This window comes from Urocampus carinirostris, chromosome 11 (genome assembly GCF_059441175.1).
Source record: "Urocampus carinirostris isolate Australia breed hairy pipefish chromosome 11, RoL_Ucar_1.0, whole genome shotgun sequence".
NCBI lineage: Eukaryota > Metazoa > Chordata > Actinopteri > Syngnathiformes > Syngnathidae > Urocampus > Urocampus carinirostris.
Window position 1 is genome coordinate 1,447,772 of NC_142359.1, and position 14,311 is coordinate 1,462,082.

Consider the following 14,311-nt stretch of genomic DNA (forward strand, 5'->3'; position numbering starts at 1 on the left):
TAGCCCTATTAATATTGATGCACCCCCTCGACTATCCCTATTTGCTAGCTAGGATTCTTCTAACATGTTTCCATTTAAAAAAAAAACATCAGGCATTTTAATACTTTTATCGCCATTGGAAGACTCCGCGCTCCTCCCCCTCCTCAGACACGGACCATTAAAATCCAATCTGGCCAAATTCTGGAACATCTAGAAGTGTAATTGGCCACATTAACGTGGATGCAAGCGACCATTTTGTGTTGTCGTCCCTGAGATCTACAAGAGAGGGTTGTTTTTCTTCCTTTAGCCAGCAGAAATGTCAACAATTCGGCTATTGACGATACTGGAGGTGTGTCCCCTCATTTTAATCAATATAAGCAGTCCGGATTGTATCCCGTAGTGCAAGTATTTACGCTCGTGCATCTTGTAGGAGGGGAAACAGCATCGACACAACCTACACGCACGATATACGCGCAGTAGCTGGCGAATGCATCCCCGCACCAAGTGTTAAATAAGCGTTTTCGCGTATTCGTGAGCAAGGATGCGGATGATGAGCTGCGAATACTGCTGAGATCATCCCGTGAAATGGGAGTGCGCTCACGTCTATTCGTCAGCGTGGATGGGATTACAATAAAAAGCACGGTGGAATTAAGAGGCTAATATTAAAAAAAGGCATGCCTTCGTGCGGCGGCGGAAGACCCCCCGGACTGGCTGCCCTGCGCCTTTGACATGGCCGCGAAGAGCCGCTTCCTCTGCTCCTCGCTGAGTTGCGTTAAGTCCACCGGAGTCCCGTCGGCGACCCGCACGAAGCCACCGGCCCCGTCAGGTGCAAGCCCCTCCGGCGGGCCTTCGCCTCCTCCTTCCAAGCTCGCCTCGTTTCCCATGACGCCTCCGTCCTCGATGGAGGCGCCGAGCAAGCCACTGCCTGGCGCCGATGGCGATTAACTGCCCAACGCGCCGCGGGAACGCATCTCGGAGGTCTTTGAATCCGTGGAATGGCGACCTCGCCTACCCGAAGCCTCTTGCTTCTCGTGACGTGCGCATCTTCGCATCTTGACGGCAACTACCAGTTCTCCGTGACGGGGGGTCTTCCGTTTCGCTACCTCCGAGTGATAGGGCGTTTGCGAACGAAACGGCTCTATGGGCCGGCTCTTGGGACAGTATGACGGGAGCCGGGGTTCTGCCAACACGAGCCTTCCTACGTTAGGCCGATCTGGGGGCAATTTTGTTTTATTTCCGATCAAATAATGGCGTCCTGAGTAACGCCGTTATTTTTACAGTAACAGGGTATTCTAACGCATTAATTTTTCCCCTCGTACAACACCGTTAACGTTACTGACCGCCAAAAGTTGGGTGTTACGTATGTTTTGAGCGCATGTTCACGTATGTTTTATGCGTCGTACGTTATTAGGTACAGTCTTGAGCGTACATTTTCGTGCGTGCGTGTACAGAACCAGAACAGGGTAAGGACCCAAATGCGTGACGTTCTCACGCAAGCCTTTCATTTTAAGGGAAACGGGGAGTCATGCACGTTAGACAGCGGTCTGGCGTGAAATAATAGGAAGCCAGAGGCCGACGAGATCGATTCCAATTGCCCGAGTTGATATCGGAAAGATGGGGTTGATACCGGACAGGACGGGACGGACAGGATCGATAATGAATCAGGATATCGAAAATAAACAGGACAAAACCAGACGGAAACAAAACTGGAAACCGAAATTAATCAGGACAAAATAAACGGGAACAATACCGGACAGGAAATAACAACAGGAAACAGGACCGTGTCAAAACCCACGTCCTGCGGGGCAGAAGTTCGTTGACGGACTGACAAATTAAAAGAGAGCGCACTGAGCTTAAAAAGACTGAAATAGATAGATGTTTAGATAGGTAGATAAATGTCTAGATAGATAGATGGATATCTAGATAGAGGTCTAGATATAGGTCTAGATAGATGTCTAGATAGATAGATAGATAGATAGATAGATAGATAGATAGATAGATAGATAGATAGATAGATAGATAGATAGATAGATAGATAGATAGATAGATAGATAGATAGATAGATAGATAGATAGATAGATAGATAGATAGATAGATAGATAGATAGATAGATAGATAGATAGATAGATAGAGATACTTTATTCATCGATGGGGACAGGTGTGTGGAGATTGGACACACGTGTTCCCAGTTCCAAACAAGGTTGGCGCCCTCTAGTGGAGAGAGGCGTAACACACTCCAAACTATGCATTTTTTTTCACGGATTCTGTGATTCTGAATGCCAAAAATATTTTGATCTTTCTGTTTTGTGTCTTGTTGCCCAAGCAACATCCGTTGTGGTCTGCTCATCCCAGAAGGGGGTTTTCCCTCTTGAGCGCCCCCTTCTCAAGGTTGCCTCATGCTGAGGTTTTTTCTTGCAGGTTTCGGATCTTTTTTTTCTCCTATCTTAAGTCATTTCGTGCATCTTGTTACATAATAATTTCCAATAACTTCATTTAAAAAACAACAACATCCTGAAGAGTTGTTTATTAAGAGAGCCGGGCCGAAAGAGCCGCTTCTCTAAAAAAAGAGCCGGAATTCCCATCATGACTCTCTCCATCGCCTCCAATGACTAATTCCGGAAGTTGGACGAAAATAAAAAGTGATAAGGCTCATTCCTTTTCATTTCTTACACTCATTGGAGGCAATACATCGAAGAGACATTTAAAAAAACAATGGATAATAAATAGTAAAATATATGATACATTTTTAAAAAACGACATGATCATGTTTAAATAGAAGATAGTGAGCACTTCCGCCATTTGAGTCACACTTGTTAGCTTCACACACGTGTCAGGTGAACTGGATTCATCGTAGGAGCCGAATTTTAATATTAACACAAATAAAAGTAATCATTATAATGATAATAATACGTTTCAATTGGAAGTGCCTTCGGGGACACCCAAAGTCGCTAAAAGATTTGATCACGATCTGAAAATCTAAACATCGTATTTCACACCTTTTTCTAAAAGGTATGTCAAAGTGTTTCTAAAAGGGGCTAATTGGAGACGACCATTTTACAGCCTAAAAACTCAACCGCAATCGTTTTTTTTTCAGACATTGTGAAATAGTTGTAAGTGTTTGACTTCTCTTTCCAGACCACAATCACTGTCCACACAAATTTAGTGTATAAAAACAGCGTCCTCATATAGAATTTGGCTTTTTTTCTGAACAGAAATATTACAAAATGTACCACCAAGTTAACACTACTGGCAGCCAGTTGAGGGTGTGCCCTGTCCTCTGCCACAAGATAGCTGGGTTGGGCTCCAGCACCCCCGTGACTCTACTATGTCATGATTACTGATGCGAGGTGCCCGTTCCTTAGTCGCCAACAGCCCTGGTTGCTGATTGGCTCCCTGACTCTTTTTAAACCCCCGTCTTCCAAGAGGTAGCTGTCAGACCGTCTGTGAACCTATGCTTCCAGCTAGGCAAGCTCTGTACCTTCCAACATTCTCCTGCCCTGTTTTCTCCTGCCTGATACCTGTTGCCGACCTTTTTCTGGACCCGTTTCTGCTCTTGCTCCTCTGTCCCGGCCATTGACCCGTTTTGCCCTGTTTCCTGCCTGATCCCTGTTGCCGAGCTCTTTTTGGACCCGTTTCTGTTTTGCTCCCCCGTCCTGGCCATCCACCTGTTTTTCTTACTGTCAACGACAACCCTCGCTCGACACGGAAGTGCCACTTCCGCGTTCCTGCTCTCTGCTACCCGTGACCGACGATCATCGGTTCCTGGATGCAAGCACTGTTCTCTTTCTTAATAAAAACTGAGTAAAACGAACGCTATTGGGTCCTGTCTCCGTTCCTGGTCTGTGACATACTGAGCGCAGATAATGGATGGACTGATGGAAGGCAACACTATAATACAGAAATTCCACCAAAAAATGCATCGATAGTAATACTACAAAGGTTCTACTACAGAAATACCTAAAGTAAAACTACCAAAATACTACAGAAAAAGGAGCAAAATACGACCAAACTAAATATCAAATTTAGTGCCTAAAAACGGGGTTGTAAAATAAAAGCTTTTATTCTGAAAATAAAAAAATACTCCTAAAGTAATACTATAAAACAGAAATAGAGCAGGGACCTATTATATTGTTTTCTTTCATTGTAAGTGTTTTAAAACCAATTTGACGAGACTTATCTTATCACGAACCAAAATAAAAAGAAATATAACGTGCATGTCTATGAATTTATCAATGAGCTATTTTCTAGGTCACCAGGGTGGGCCCCTTGGCAAATTTTGGAACCCGCCACTCAAAAAGTCCATGCAACACGACTCTGGTAACCAGATAACGAACATGCGGCTCGTTAAATTTGTATGGAGCAAAAAAGACAAAGGGGCAGGGGCGTTACCAGGGGCACTCGTGCCTACTCATGGACGTGCTCTGCCCACCCAAAGAAAACTAGTCATGGTGGGAGCAGTCTGACACAAAAATGAAGATTAAAAATAATTAAGCAAGAAAAAAGTTTAAAGCTTGGAAAATATGAATAAAAGAAAAAATGAACGGGAGAAAAAAAACAGGAACAAATAAGAAGAAGGAGGAAGAATGAAAAAAACAACAACAAAAAACAAACAGACAAAGGAGGAGAAAAAAGAAATTAAAAGCTTGGGAAAACAAAAGAATAAATGAAAAGAAAAAAGGAAGAAGATAAAGATAAAGCAGGAAAACATAAGAAAAGTAGGAAAAAGATAAAAAAGGAAACCAAAAGATGAATGCATAAAAGGAAAATAGAAAGAATAAAGAAGTTGAAAGCTTGGAAAATGGAAAAAGAGATAGGGGGAGAAGAATGGGAAAAATGAAGAGGAAAAAGCAAAGAAAAAGGGAACAAAAAAACAAAGAAAATAAATAAAACACCAAATGAAAAAGGAGATACAACAAAGGACGCAAAAGGCAAGGGTAAAAGAAAAGAAAATGTTAAATGAGAGAGAAAAAGAAAGCAAGCAGGAAAAAACTAAAAAAAGGTAAAAAACAAGAATAAAATAATGAAAAACATAGGGAAAAAGACCAAAAGAAGAAAAAAATAAAGGAAAAAATACATGGTTTGGGGGTCCCTTTCTTTAGTGTATTACTAATAAATGAATATTCAGCACACATAAGAGTGAATGTGTTTTTAAAATCTATTCTACTCAATTATATAGCGTTTATTTTCTCACTCTGTCGTTTATTTTGACCTCATTTCGACTTTGAGCAACCTGAAACGGTAATCCCTGCACGACACAACAAAATATATACTCAATATATTGATTTCCAAGTGCAAAGAAACTCCAAAATACGTGAATAAAGTGTACATTTTGGAAGACGTTGATTGGGAAACACAAAAAAAGACTGGAAACAGCAACAAAATTGGGAGGGGTGTGGGATTATAGTATTTGTGCCCCCCACCTGTCAAAAAGAAACTACCGATCCCGTCATCAACTCCAGGTATTGAAAATCGGAAATATGAGTACTACGTACCTGGAAAGGAGGAGAGTCCTCTCGCCTGTCCTGTTCCTGTCCAGCGACGGAATTTCGCAGCGATGCCTGCTGATTTTCCCTCTTAGCCGCACTCATCCAGATTAGCCGCTAATTCTCTGGCTAGTTTATGACGTCACTAAAGGAGCTCCTGCTTTAGCACCACCACAACAGGAAGTTGTAGACTCCAGGGAAGCGTCTCTAATCTCCCTTAATCTCTTTTCCTCCGCATTTGCTGCATTCAATTGCCCGTAAAAAGCAGTTTCAGGTGGCCAAAATCAGTCTGGAGATCTGTGGTCGTCAAACTAAGGCCCGCGAGCACTATCAGAATCCTCATCGGATTAAAATCGGATTAAAAAGAAAAAAAATGGAGCCGCTCTCATCCGATAACGACCTCCAGGTTTAAATATGACCACTGGATGGCGCCGACTCCAAGGCAATCATTATAGTAGGGAGAATTGCCTTAAAATTGGGTTTAAAATTGGATTTTCTGGTAACCTTATCGAGCATCAAAAATAGTCCAAAGGAAGCAATCCTCCAGATTGTCAGAACCAGGACAGAAACAGGACCCAATCGCGTGACGTTTTTCACACAAGCCTTTTATTTTACAGGAAATGGGGCGTCATACACGTTAGGCAGCCGGTCTGGCGTGGAAAGACAGGAAGCCAGAGACCGATAAGACCGATACAATTGTCCGATATGATATCAGACAGATTAGGTTGATACCGCACATGAAGGATAGATAACGAATAAGGATATCAAAAATAAAAAGGAGAAACTAGACGGGAACAAAAACTGGAGAAAATAACAACAGGACAGAAACAAAACTGGAACCTGAAATTAAACAGGACAACAATAAACGGGAACAATACCGGACTGGAGATATCACGGGAAAACAGGACCGAGTCAGAACCCACGTCTTGTGGGGCAGAAGTTTGTTTGACGGGATGACAACCGAAGCAAGAGAGCGCTGAGCTTTATATAGACAGAAACCCAATATCTCAACGAGCCGCGGCTGGTGCCACAAATGGGCACCGTGGCAACCGTGACACACACGGGCGCGACCAGTTGGGCGCTATGGCAACCGTGACAGAGATATACTCTATTTTAGCTTTAAATGATGATTTTGAGAGATGAATCCAAAGGAAAAATATACACACACACACATACTGTAATCATGCAACGTTGTTTGATTCTAAACAAACTACGATTTATTTACATGGCAAGAAAAATCAAATCAATAAACAAAAGGCAATAAAAAAAAACATTTGACTAGAATTGTGAAGTTAAATGAAAAATGAATTTTAACACTGAATAAATATAACTAAATACAATATTTAATAAAAAGTCATAAAAGTCAGCCCCAAAGAAATGTGTTGTATTTTTCATCTTCTCCTTACAATTAAGTGTTCACTGTTCATGAATGGAAGGTTGTCACAGCAACCAGAAGTGTTTCACAAGTGCCAACATCCGTTTGATTACGCCACTTAAACCCTTTCAGCACAAACTGAACATTAATGGACGAGCGTGGGCGGAATTGTTCTCGTTTTCAAATATCGGACAGACCCAAACGCGTTTCTTCTGGCTGAGTCCCCCCCCTCACCAGGAAGTGAGTCCCTCCTTAAAACTTCTGCAGGTGAGTGTGTACCTATTCTAAATAGCTGGTGAGCAGGGTTGGGTAGGGTTACTTTAACTGGATTACTTTCAATGACTTTTGGATGACTCCAATACCAAATATGCTCATAAAAGACAAAAGAAACTAAATAGGAATAAAATGACTCCATTTTGTGCAGGCTTGGGGAGTAACGGAATACACGGAACGGCAAAAATGATGTTGGCAAGCTGTTTAGATTGATTTTCATTTTGTTTCTGTCGCATTTTATGTTCGTTTTGCCGGATATCAAAGAGATCAAAGCCAGGAGAGAAAGCTTACCACGTGTTGTGAGTCATTATTTTATTCTGTTCACAACTAGGGACAATTTGGACCGGCCAATCAACTTGACATGCATGTTTTTCGGAATGTGGGAGGAAACCCGAGTGCCCGGAGGAAACCCACGCAAGCACGGGGAGAACATGCAAACTCCGCACAGGAAGGTTGGTCGCTGGATTTGAACCCATGACCTCAGAACTGTGCCGCACACGCGCTACCCACCGCGCCGCCCTTGTTATAGTAGGGAGAATTGAAGAAGAAGAATCTACCTTTATTGTCATTGTTACAAAATGGGTTAACATATTATGACAACGAAATTGGGCATGACACTCCAGTTTCACACATTCACAGTGAGGTAAAAAACCCAAGAAGATAAAGGAACAGAGAAGATAAGGTTATAAAACAAGAATTGCAATCATTAACGAGGGGAGCGTGCACAACAAGTCAGAAACGGGTAAACGTGCGCCCGCCTTCTCCGAGGATCGAGGCCGAATCCCCGCAACCGTCGAACCCGTTATCAAAGCAGAATCCAAAGGCCGGATAAAGCGGCTGCGTAAAGCTAGCGTGGTAGGTGTAGAGGAGTTCCTTCCCCCCAGGAGTCACCTGGTAGAAGGACAGTGTCCCTCTGGGATGGTCCAGAAACACGCCCACCCTTCTAGAGGGTGTAGAGGATCGAGGCGTGAGGACTTGGGTTCGATCACAGTGGCGTACGGAATAAGTGCCGTCCTCCTCGCACAGCAGAGCCCAGGACTCTACGCTGCCCCCTAGGCACACGTCGTCGCCGTCGCCGATCCGTCGGATGTCGGCGTAAGTGGCGGCGACGTAGACCTTCCCCTCCACCTCCGCTTCCCAGTAGCAGCGTCCGCTCAGTCCCTTTTTGCAAAGAACCTGACGCCAGCTAGTGAACCTCTGCTGGTTTTGCGGGTAGGTCTGTTCTTCCAGGATCACCGTCACCTTCCTGCAGTCGTCTGATAGTTCCAGGCAGTTGTGAGATGTGTCGGGATCCAACCTGGGTCTGCAGAAATCTAAATCAAGCAAAAATGGCGAAGCTTAGCATCCGTTTTCGGCACACTCGCTCATTCACACCTAGGGACAATTTGGAATAGTACATGAGTCAATTCATTCAAAAGAGAAAAATCATTTTGCATTGCGGGAAACTCAGCAAAATGTCAAATTTTGGACATGTTTGATCATGATTTATCTTGCCACACTTGGGATTGCCGTTGCTCACTGTTGTTTCAAGCGTTTCTCACTGAGAACCATTGACACGCTCACTCATACCTAGGGACAATCTCTAGTCACCAATGAAGCTGCCATGCATGTATTAGGGTGTAGAAGGAAACCAGAGTGCCATGCAAACTCTGCACAGGGAAGCTGGTAGCTGGAATTGAGCCCGGGACCTGTGAAATGTGGGACTGACACGCTAACCACTCATCCACCGTGCCGTTTAACACTGAAAGTCTTAAACCAATTTTGGAGAGGACGTCGTTGGGCGTCTCCCCAAAACATACGCAGAGAGAAATATGGCGGGAAGGGAACGTTCTTTATTCAACAACATTCATCCACATTCAAAGTCCGTCTGAGAGACGGTGGGCTTTTTATACTGTGTTCAACAAGATCAGGCGATGTTTTTCTCGGACTCAACTCGATTAGTCAGCAACTTGTGCTTTGTTGTATCAACATTGTTTCATAACATCCTGCCAGATGTTTTCCAGCAGTTCTGTTCTCAGCTCCAAAGCTTCTGACTTACAGTTAGTCCACAACACGATTATTTGAAATAACTTACATTTCATAATGCCGGGAGTCAAACGCTCAATGCCGCAATAGTCCAAGCTAAGGACACAGACATAAAGTTTAGTTCAATGTGAAAATAAATGTTAAAATACTCTTGGGTTCCTACTTGAGAGTCTTCAGACTGGAGTTCGGATCCATTTGGATCTCAGTTAAGACCCTCTTCCCTTCCTCTCCTGGGTTATTGTAGCTCAGGTCCAGCACTTGAAGGTAGAAGGGGTTTAACTTGAGAGCCTCGGCCAGTGATACGCATCCGGGCATCTTGATCATGCAACCCGAAAGCCTACAAAAAGGATCAAAGGCTTAAGTCAGAATCTGAACCTTGTTCTTTCGAGGATGACTTCACGTTCCACGACACCTGAGGTCTGTCAAGATGCAGTCTGGCTTTGCCAGTCCGTCCGAAAGAATCTTAACCCCATCATCGTGCAAGTCGTTGTCACTGAGATCCAGTTCCTTCAGGTTGGACTTTGAACTGAGAAGAGAGGCCAGCATTTGACAGCTCTTCCTCTCCAGATTGCAGTCATTTAGTCTGCAATAGACAAGGAGGAAGTTGAAACGACAGCGATCTAAACATGATGCACTCTCTGAACTGAAAAGTTTTAGGACCTGACGATAAAAACAAATCTAAATCTGGAGAGGAATAACTGCAGTGCACTTACAATGATTTTTGAGAAGCTTTAACCACAGGTAACAGCATCATGAGCCCGACCTCTGACGCGGAGTAGCGTTTCAGGTCAAAACAATTCATTGCTTCGTCAGAAGTCCGTAAAAAGAACACGAGGGCGGACCACATGTCCCTAGGAAGGCTGTTCAAGGACATCCGTTCTGAATTTAGGTAGCGTTGGATCTGCTCCAGCAGGGAGTCATCTTTCAGCTCATTTAGGCAGTAGAATAGGTTGATGTTATCATCTGGAGTGTTCTGCTCTATCCTGTTCCTGATCAGTAGGACAGTGTCAGACTGGCTGTGTTCTGAATCCTTAGGAGCCTTCAACAGTTTACGTAGAAGGCTCTGATTGCACTGCAAGGAAAGGCCGAAGAGGAAGCGGAGAAACAGGTCGAGGTTTCCGTCGCTCTTGGAGGCTTTGTGAAGAGCGGTCTCGTGGACCTTTCCGATGGCTACAGGTTTACAAAGCGGAAAAAGATCTTGTACGGACAGCTCCGAATCAGCCAGCACGTTCTTGTTGTCGTGGTAGAGGCTCACCATCACATACAGAGCGGCTAGGTACTCCTGCATGGTCAGGTGGATGAACTGAAACATCTTGCACTTTTTGTTTTTCTTCAGCGGTTGCGCCTCTTTGAAGACTTCAGTGAAGACCCCAGAGTGTTTGGCAGCCCGAAGGTAGTCTAAGCCGCTTTTCTGCAGGTCGTGCTCATAAAAGAAATGTTCTTTTTTGAGCAAGTGGTGGAAGGCCATCTTCGCCAGCGCTTTGACGTACCTGATACTCTTTTTCGTCACTCTCTCCTCAGACTTTTCCAGATGATAAAGCAAGAACTCCGTGTACATCTCGGTCAGGGTGGTGGGCAGATCTCCTTCCTTCCCCTTGTCCAAATAATCCCGAAGAACTATGGCCGTTAGCCAGCAGAAGATGGGCAAGTGACACATGATAAAAATAGTATGAGATTTCTGGACGTGGTTGATAACGTGTTCGGCACGAGGGAACCTCTTTTTTAAGTAGTCCAATCTCTGAGAATCACTGAATCCTTTGACCTCGGTCTTTCTGCTGATGAGGTCCGTCGGGATCTCGCCAGCCGCCGCCGGCCGTGTGGTGATCCAAACCCGGGCGCACGGGAGCAGGTTCTTCTTGATGAGGTGCGACAGCAGCACCTCCACACGGTAGGCTTTAGTCACGTCAAGTTCTACCTTCGCCCTGTCGGTCAAGTCCAGTTTGAGGCGGCACTCGTCCAGTCCGTCCAGCACAAACAAAATCTTAATCCTGCTGGTTTCGTAGTCCCGCTTCCCGGACTCTTGTAGCCTTTTGAAGATATCGTCCAGCGTGTCCACTCTTATGGCCTTGGTCTCCTCGATAGAGTGATGGATGAGATGGGCCAAGGAAAAGCTTTTCCCTCTCTCCAAGTTCAACTCACGGAAGGTGAAGGGAAATATGAAGTGCACGTCTTTGTTGGTCTTAGCGCTGGCCCAGTCCAGCACAAATTTGCGCACCAGGAAGGTTTTTCCGATCCCCGCGAAACCGCTGGTGAGCAACAGGCGTATGGGCTGCAGCTTCCCGTCGGCGTAATTGAAGATCTCGCACGGTTTGATGGACTTCTTGGCCACGCTGCATAGCTCCATCTGAAGAACCTCGTGCTCCTTGTTTGGCATAACGTCTGCGCCGTAGGTGATCTCCAGGTCGGTGTAGACGTCCGCCAAACGCTTTTGACTGCTGGGCTCGACGTCGCCTTCCGGAGCGTTGATGTAGGTACTCCGCAGGTTCTCTTGCAGGGCCTGCTTTAGTCTGGTGATCAGTTGGTTATCCACCGAGAAGATGCTACCTGAAGGAATACGATGCGGCAGATGAATACCTTGAAGAAGTCTCTATTCAAATATTCTGGGCTTACATTGTCGACGCAGAAGACTAGCCTTCCTCTTCTTCAACCTTGCGTTGCTTCTTCCGCGCTGTCTGCCTCTTTCTGCGTGAGACAAAAAAGAATCCAAAAGCTTTAAGAAAGCAAACTTGTCTTCAAGGGATGTACCGTATTATCCGCACTATAGGGCGCACGGGTTATAGGGCGCACCCCCCAAAAATAGTTTTTGGTCCTATATCTTCCATACATAAGGCGCACCGGATGATAAGGCGCTACAATGGGAACGTGGACAAAACAGTCAGATGATTCAGTCCAACTGATTACCCCCTTAACATTCCCAAAGCTCGCAAAGAAGCAAATACGTGTCTCGGACATATACGGAAACGGCGTCTGTACGATATCACTCAAATGCGTCATTTCAAATATCATTCAGAAGGTTAAAGTCTTGGGATTCAAGAAATGCCAACCATTCCTTAGTTTCTATTTTCTTTTTCGCTCGCAACTTTACTCTGCATATGACAATAAACACTTGGAATTTAGTTGAATTCAAAAATAGACACTCCATTCCATCCATTATCTGCACCGCTTATCACAGAAACATCGAGTTCAGTCTGAAAAAAGATACTGGGAACATATATAGCCAGAGTAGCTCACCGAAGTCGTTGTGTTCAATAATAATGTGCAGCCATGGTCCTCTTATATCCGTGAGTTTAGTAAATCCAGGAGAATAAAATATTTACAAATACAGAATAGTAAAAAAATGCTTTCTGTATGCCGTCAACCACGTGCTATACGCATTCATCTTTTTCGGCCAATTGCAGGCTTTGTTTTGCCGTTCAAGCCAATGCCAGCCTGTAAATGATAAAAAGGATCCTCCCCTTGACCTCCGAATAACTTTAACCAATAGTGACTGATTCAAATGATGATTGACACATTGGTTAGCCAATGAAACGCCGGTATATAAATCCCAGCATACACCGCGGACTACTTGGCGTTCGGGGGAAAATCGAGTCGGCGGCTGCAAGTTAGTTGGAAGACTTTGCGATTTAATATTGATCCATAAATAAGGCGCACTGTATTATAAGGCGCATGGTCAGCTTTTGAAAAAAATTTAGACTTTTAGGTGCGCCTTATAGTGCGGAAAATACGGTAATCAAGTTAAAGTAACCCTACCCAACCCTGCACACTCGGGTGTGGCCCATTGGGCACCACGGCAACCGTGACAATGGTTTGTGTGACTTTTCTGTCCTCGACATTTCCCCGCCGACTTTTTTCAATTGTGAGAAATAGGCGTGAAGGAGTTGATTTTTTTACGGCTATCCCAAGATGAGAAAAAAAGGAAATTTGATCCCGATGTGAAATGCAAATAATCAAGGGCGCGTGTCATACACGAATAAACGGGAAAATTGAAGATAGAGTTAACTCACCCGCAATTTGCGCAATTTGTTCCTGAAGGTTCTCCGCCAGGTCGTATTCGTGAATCTGCTGCAGAATCCGAACGGTCTCCTCTCCGCTGTTCCTGCCGTGCTCCTTCTCCAAGGCCCCGACAACTTCCACCTGGTCCAGGACCAGGACCTCGTTCTCGGGCAGGTGCATGTAAAACTTGAAGGCCTTGAAGCTGACCTGCCCCAGCCGGATCAGCGTTTGATACAGGAGAACCTTGATCTCCGGATCGAGAACCATCTTCTCCTCAAAGAGACCATCTGATGGACGGAAACTCGAGAACCTGGATCTCCGGATCCAGGAGTATTTTTCGAACGGAGAGTCCGATGACTGGAAATTGGCTCTGCGGTCAAAGTCCTTTCGCTTGCATAGGAGCGGGCGTGGCCACTTTTGATAGTGTTTACAGCTCCTTTTATGGTCTGGCAGGAAGTTCAGCTCATAAATTCATTTGCCAGAACATGTGCCTATTTTCCAGGAAACATTTGATTTCAGGTTCTCCATGTTTAACTCTCTGCCACGCCTTGATCCCTGCAGTCCCTCTGTTCCCCAACTCCAGGGGTGTCAAACTCATTTTGACTCGGGGGCCACACCACAGAAGAAACATTCTGTCGGGGGCCGGACTAGTAGATTCAAGAGAAAGACAAAGAGAGATAAAGAAATAAGAGAAAGAGGGAGGGAAAAGGAGAGAGCGCGGAAAAAAGAGAGAAAAAGAGAGAGAGGGAGAGAGCGTGAGAAACAAAAGATAAAAAGTGATAGAGGGGGAAAAGAAAGGGAGAGGAAGAAAGAAATCCAAAGAGAAATAGAAAGACAGAAGGAGAGAAAAGAGAAAAGAAAGCGCGAAGGGTAGGAAGAGAGAAAGAGAAAAGAGAGAAATGGAAAAAAGGAAGTTCGAGCAAAATAAGTTAAAAAGACAGAGAGAGAGGAAGAGACAAAGAGCAACAAAGGAAGAGAAAAAGAGAGACACAGAGAGTGAAAGAGACAGAGTGGGAGAACAGGGGTGGAAAAGAGAGAGAGAGAGAGAGAGAGAGAGAGAGAGAGAGAGAGAGAGAGAGAGAGAGAGAGAGAGAGAGAGAGAGAGAGAGAGAGAGAGAGAGAGAGAGAGAGAGAGAAATAAATACTAGTACAGTGTCTTTGTTGGAGGCACCTGGCTTTGTCA

The 14,311-nt window shown here is 44.7% G+C and overlaps 2 protein-coding genes across 2 annotated transcripts in view; both read right to left on the bottom strand.

Annotated features, from left to right (window-relative positions):
* pcloa (piccolo presynaptic cytomatrix protein a) overlaps positions 1 to 1,769 on the bottom strand; it is a 67,143-nt gene extending 65,374 nt beyond the window's left edge. The window contains exon 1 of the mRNA XM_088348011.1: positions 658 to 1,769. Coding sequence (XP_088204137.1) covers positions 658 to 863 — 206 coding nt within the window. The 5' untranslated portion in view covers positions 864 to 1,769. The remainder of the gene's footprint in view (positions 1 to 657) is intronic.
* Positions 1,770 to 6,834: 5,065 nt separating this feature from the next.
* LOC148356144 (NACHT, LRR and PYD domains-containing protein 3-like) lies at positions 6,835 to 13,395 on the bottom strand. The gene is made up of 7 exons (XM_088348012.1): positions 13,140 to 13,395; positions 11,746 to 11,817; positions 9,849 to 11,679; positions 9,548 to 9,718; positions 9,299 to 9,472; positions 9,185 to 9,231; positions 6,835 to 8,423 (listed from the first exon to the last, which is right to left on the bottom strand). The coding sequence occupies exons 1-7, from the start codon at positions 13,393 to 13,395 to the stop codon at positions 7,843 to 7,845; spliced, it is 3,132 nt and encodes a 1,043-aa protein (XP_088204138.1). The 3' UTR covers positions 6,835 to 7,842.
* Between the last annotated feature and the right edge of the window lie 916 nt (positions 13,396 to 14,311).

What these genes read in the sequence shown, in the direction of transcription:
- LOC148356144 (XM_088348012.1), bottom strand. Translation starts at nt 13,395, where the DNA reads ATGGTTCTCGATCCGGAGATCAAGGTTCTCCTGTATCAAACGCTGATC. An exon ending in TGCATCTTGACAGACCTCAG is followed by an intron (nt 9,473 to 9,547) that starts GTGTCGTGGAAC and finishes TCCTTTTTGTAG; the next exon opens with GCTTTCGGGTTGCATGATCA. An exon ending in TCCAGTCTGAAGACTCTCAA is followed by an intron (nt 9,232 to 9,298) that starts GTAGGAACCCAA and finishes CTGTGTCCTTAG; the next exon opens with CTTGGACTATTGCGGCATTG.